This window comes from Emydura macquarii, unplaced genomic scaffold (genome assembly GCF_026122565.2).
Source record: "Emydura macquarii macquarii isolate MOO-44397 ecotype Brisbane River unplaced genomic scaffold, CSIRO-AGI_Emac_v2 contig_1348, whole genome shotgun sequence".
In the NCBI taxonomy this organism is placed as follows: Eukaryota; Metazoa; Chordata; order Testudines; family Chelidae; genus Emydura; species Emydura macquarii.
Window position 1 is genome coordinate 10,675,432 of NW_027131485.1, and position 6,000 is coordinate 10,681,431.

The 6,000-nt window shown below is 40.5% G+C and overlaps 1 protein-coding gene across 2 annotated transcripts in view; it reads left to right on the top strand.

Moving 5' to 3' along the window:
- Window positions 1–5,697, top strand: part of ADCY9 (adenylate cyclase 9) — a 144,857-nt gene extending 139,160 nt beyond the window's left edge. For both annotated transcript variants that reach the window (XM_067551122.1, XM_067551123.1), the window contains exon 10: window positions 1,808–5,697. In XM_067551122.1, the coding sequence (XP_067407223.1) occupies window positions 1,808–2,996 (1,189 nt within the window). In that variant the 3' untranslated portion in view covers window positions 2,997–5,697. The remainder of the gene's footprint in view (window positions 1–1,807) is intronic.
- Window positions 5,698–6,000: the final 303 nt, after the last annotated feature.

Sequence of the window (6,000 nt, forward strand, 5' to 3'; positions counted from 1 at the left end):
ACCAGGTTTCTAGGATTGAAATTCCCCAGTCCAGATGCCTCTCCAATTATCCAGTAATGGGTTTACATTTCAACTCCTTCTACTTCTATAACTTCAAAAAAACTGAATGGAAATATCTCAAATTTTCTGGAGAAAAAAAGCACCACTTTTGGGCTAAGGCCAAGGATAGAATGTTTTAATACAATTGTAGAGAAACTGAAGAACATGGGAAAATGTGAAGTTATATTTGTAATCAACCTTTGAACACTATAGTTACGTAAAAATGTACTTTTGGGAAGCTGTAGGAGTACTACATTACTATGAGTTGTTTTAGCAGATTAGATGGTATGAATATAGAAGATACAATATACCAATATTGTTCAATCTCTTATGCATTCAAGGGAGGGCTGAGAGAGAGAGAGATGAGAATCTTGGGAGTATGCCACATGGTTTTTGGTGAATCACATGTAGCTGGCGGCATTGTGGATCTGGTGTTTGGGATGGATGATTGGAAATGAAAATTGTATCTGGAGCATAGCCCAGTTACTACAATATCTCTGATTTGTGGAATAGAAACATCTCCCCCATGGGCATGAAGGAATTTGTGGGGACAATGCAAAGTCTTCTCTGCTTGAGCTCCAGACATTATCACACACGGATGTTCTGAAGGAGTTTTTGTTTACAATCTTTGTGCTTAAAAGCACACCACTCCTGGCTAGGGAAAGGTAGTGGAGATAAAAACTCCAATCTTAGTAGAGATTGCCATCACCACTTTTCAGGAGGGTAAGTGTTTTCAGGGAGTTTGGTGTGGTGCCTCTGCTCAAAACACTATCTCTGGAGTTGGATAAACTTACCAACTACCCACTTGTATTGAATCTTCTGGTATTGGATAAACCTGCTGAAAAACTTGTGATGAAGTGACTTTGTTGATAATCCTTAGAATTTCTGGACCTCAGTCAATCTGAGTTCAGGCCTGGTTTCAGAAACTGCACTGGCATTGTGTTGATCAGTGGTCTTCTCAAGTGTTTTGAGCTACACCTTGACACCACTCAGAAAGTTAAAGTTGTACAGAATGCAGCCACCTGCTTGTTAATGAATATTTCACACAGGAAGCATATTATACCAATGTTCCATGATCTGCAGAGGCTGCCAGCGAATTTATGAATATAGGTCTTGATCTGTACATGCTCTAAAAGGTTGATGATATGGCTATTTGAGAAAATTGCCTGTCTCTCCGTAATAAGCTTCAGTGGTTGTAATCCGCTGATGCCCAAGCAAGGACCCCATCCTCCCCAGTTCCATAGGAACATGGCAGATTGTTCTCCATAAAATTCCTCAGCTCTGAAGTTCTCCTCCTCCTTGTGTCTTCCATAATCGAAATGTATTGATCTTTAAGACACCTTGCAAGCTCATCTGTTTTCTCAGGCCTTTAGTGAAGGGGCTGATTGAAGGATATTGATAGCCTGAAGCAGCACTTTGTATTCTATTATTGGTAGTTAAATATATTTTTTTACCAGGATTGATTTCTGAATCAGGGATGCAAGAAGTCATTATAAATACAAAGATATATATTTATAATTTTAGAGTAAGTAATATTATAAATATATAAAAATATAATTTCTGAAAGACAATGTACTCCTCAATAAGAAGTTAACATGAGAGAGTTCTACAGCATGGGCATATTTAATAACAAATAAAATTAGTTTTATAACTCCAATTTGGTTTTAGTGAAGCTTTTTTTACCAATGCAGATTTAGAGATTAAGAAGTCATGAATCTGTATTTTAAAATGCACATCTTTATTTTTCTTTTCCTCTGCCTTGCCCCAGCTCTAGGAAGAATCCATGCAACAGTTCGGTGCTAAATGATATGCAGAAACCAGCAGACCGGATTGGCCAGGAAGTGATACTGGTTTTCTTTCTCCTTCTCCTTTTGGTTTGGTTTCTGAATCGGGAGTTTGAAGTCAGTTACCGCCTCCACTACCATGGAGATGTAGAGGCTGATCTTCACCGCACCAAAATTCAGAGCATGAGGGATCAAGCTGACTGGTTGCTGAGGAATATTATTCCATATCATGTGGCGGAGCAGTTGAAGGTTTCCCAGAGTTACTCCAAAAACCATGACAGTGGTGGAGTGATCTTTGCTAGCATTGTGAACTTCAGTGAGTTCTATGAAGAGAACTATGAGGGGGGCAAAGAATGCTATCGAGTTCTGAATGAATTGATTGGAGACTTTGATGAGTTGCTGAACGAATCACAGTACAGCAGCATTGAGAAAATCAAAACAATTGGGGCAACCTACATGGCTGCTTCTGGACTGAACCCCGCACAGTGTCAGGACAACAACCATCCACATGGACATTTGCAAACCCTTTTTGAATTTGCCAAAGAAATGATGCGAGTGGTGGATGACTTCAACAACAATATGCTGTGGTTTAATTTTAAACTTCGCGTTGGCTTTAACCATGGCCCTCTCACTGCTGGGGTCATTGGCACCACCAAGTTATTGTATGACATTTGGGGTGATACCGTGAACATTGCTAGTAGGATGGACACTACTGGAGTGGAGTGCCGGATACAGGTGAGTGAGGAGAGCTATCGTATCTTAAGCAAGATGGGATATGACTTTGATTATAGGGGGACAGTCAACGTGAAGGGGAAAGGTCAGATGAAGACCTATCTTTACCCAAAATGCATGGACAATGGGATTGTGCCGCATCACCAGTTGTCTATATCTCCAGACATCCGGGTTCAAGTGGATGGCAGCATTGGACGGTCTCCCACGGATGAGATTGCCAATCTGGTGCCTTCTGTACAGAATTCTGACAAGACATCCCATGGCTCAGATAATAACTTAGAACCCAAGGATATGCTTCCATCCTCCAAGAAGCTCCAAAAAGATTCAGTGAAAGCAGAAGACAGGGGCAAGTTTGGCAAAGCTGTAAAGAATGACTGTGAGGAAGCAGGAACTGAGGAGATCAATGAACTGACAAAGTTAAATATCTCTAAGAGTGTATGATGCAGAGACAGAGAGCTGCAGGATGTGCTCTGTCCATAGAAACATAAAGACCTTTGCAATTGGCTGCTTTCTTTTTTGAAGAAAGATGTTCTCAACACCTGGATTGTACGTTTGTTTTCATGTCAGCACCTGATGCTGTGTGGATCACAGTTATTCAGGGCTCATTTTCATCCATCTTTCCCCTCCATGCCTTTAGCCCTCTTCCCAAACTCTGCAGGTCCCTGTGCAACCATATTTCAGCTGAGTGGAGGATATTAAGTGCCTTCAGATATACTCCATTGGACTTCCTGTCCAGGTACAAAGGCTCCAAATAAAATCATAGCTTTGGTAATCTATTCATTTTAAAAGAAAAACTGTGGTTATGATTTCATTTTTATTGTAGTTTCTCACAAAACATTTTTTTTTGGCTAATGCAATTCCTGGGGTTTTGTGTGTTTGTGTGTATAATATTTTATGTTATTAGGCCTTTTGTATATAAACACACAAAGAGATGTGCATGTATCTACCGTATGAGACTGATACAGAAAGTACCAGTAATGTACCACAAGAGAATGTTGGGGAGAGGAGGTAACATAATTTTGCTTTGTGTTGGGCTGGAGGAGGAGCTGAGTTCTACAGTGGCTCAGCATTTAGATGGAGCAGGCAGCACAGCTGTTGTAGTTTCACCCTCCTTTAACAGTGTTTTGATCAAATACATGTGCCATGGTATGCTTTGGATGCACTGCTTATCTTACAGCCAATGGGTTATTGATATGTGGGGATGGATTAAGGGTTCAAACTTCACCAGCTCTCAGGATAGGGTTCCAAAAACAAACTAGTAACCATTAAAGTTTTTACAATCCAGGTCTCAGGTGTTTAAAAAGCAGCTTTCATTTTACCCCCACCCCAAGGGATTTGTGAAGATTTGTGTGAAGTTGGTGCCCTTAAAACGGCTCTGACTTAAGAGAGAGAAGTTTAAATACATGTTTTGGGGTTACATTTATTTATTTATTTATTTATTAAAAAATTGTGGAAGGTCTTAGGATTTGTAGGAGAGGTAATTGGTGTCACTAAAATTAATAAGATGCTCCATTAGTGCTTCAGCTTCTTCAAACTGCCAACTACTGTGAGGACGTTATCTAGGCAATACTTTTGTCAAAGTTGATGAGACCTCCAAAGCCGCCAAATGCAGAGTCTGAGAATCCCAGCTTTCCCTTTGTACTGAATTAATGGTGCTGAATGGTGTTTTCAGGCTTTGCCCCTATGCTGTGCTTTTGCAGCACAGATTAGAATGACATGCTTCCCATGTGCCATTCAAAGCAGAAATAGGAAGGTCCTTGCCATGAGCTGAGAAGCACAACATTTGGCCCCTGAACCTACAATTGACTGCGTGGGCAGACCCCTGTGCCTGCAGAGAGGCTCACTGAAGTCAGTGGGGCTCTGTGCGGGTGCACAAGTCTGTCTGCATAGAGGCAGTTGGAGGATCAAGGCCTCAGACATCACTACTCCCAGGGATTTCCCTACCCCACAAGTGTTGCCAATTTAGTCATTTTCCCACCCTCTCTGTAAATTCAAACACCCCCTCTAATTCCTGGAGGAGGCTCTGAATAGTCCTGCCTTTGCATACTTTGATAATTTTAACCCTTTTTCACTCTGTTTTTGACAGAGTGGATGACCCACTTTGGATAATATTAAATATTGCAAGGTTCCAATTTAAACAAATATTTCTTGTACCAACTAAATGACTATAAATATTTGTGCCTGAAACATATTCATCTGCCAAGGGAAATGAGGTGACTATGGGGAAATGTAATGCTGTTTTGTCTGCACAGTCTTTTTTTGTTGTTGTTGTTATTTTGTTCTATCTTCAGTCTGAAAAAAATTACTTTAAACTGAAACCAGAATATATTCACACTTGTTACTTTGTATTCCTGGTGTGACACTGGAGTTTACATCATAAAAGAATTTCAGCCTAAACTTCTCATTCAGCTGTTTGAGATCCCACCTACACTGCATCTTGAGTATAAGGCTCTTTGGCTACATCTACACTACAAGTGAGGGGTGTGATTCTCAGATCATGTAGACATACTCATCCTGGCTCTCACCTGACCTAGCACACTAAAAATAGTAGTGTAGCTGCGTTAGCACCGGCAGCTATGGATGCTAGCAGTATGTACCCAGGGGGTTCAGGCGGGTTCGTACTCTGGGAGGCTAGCATGGTGCTACCGTGGCTACAACGCTATTTTTAGTGCGCTAGCTCAGGGAGCTAGCAGGAGTAAATCTGTGAAAGCTGGGAATCACATCCCCAGCTCATAGTAGCCTTTTCTCTGACGTAAATTCACAGTATTTTGAATTGCATTTACATTAACTAGTATTTTGTATATCATTGTTATAAGAGCACCTCTTTATACAGCTGAACTTGGTTGCCATGCAAACTACTTAAAATGAATGACTTGTATTTAGTCTGCCAGCATAGAAAAACATAACAGCCCAGTTCCCCACCCTTGTATTATGTACATCCTATGCCTGGTTTATGATTGCTGATACCAAGAAACAATATAATGTTTTTCTCAGTTTAAAGACCTATAACAACCTTCATTGTCAGCAGCTGTAAATTTGCCCCCCTTTTTTTCTTCCTTTTATTTGGCTATTTCTTCCATCTTTCAGGTTAGTGAAATTGTGCAAAGTCATCTTGCCTCTAATGAATATATTCTTAAATCTGTCTCCAGGATTCTTGTCTTAATTTCATAAGGAACACTGACTGATGGTTTTCTTGTAGCGAAGAAATTGGCATTGTCTATCATTGTTTATGTCTCTTGAGGTTGTTAAACCCTTTTCTCTCCTCCCTTACTCTCTCTGATTTGATGGCCCCCTACAATGCCCAGTAGTAAAAGTGGCACTTTGCTACAGTTGAATTCTGCCATGGTTAGCAGCTGATCCATCAAAATATGCTGTCAGGGATTCCAAGTCAATTTCTTTTGAACAGGAGTCATGATTGAGAAAACCTTACCTCTAATTATTGCAA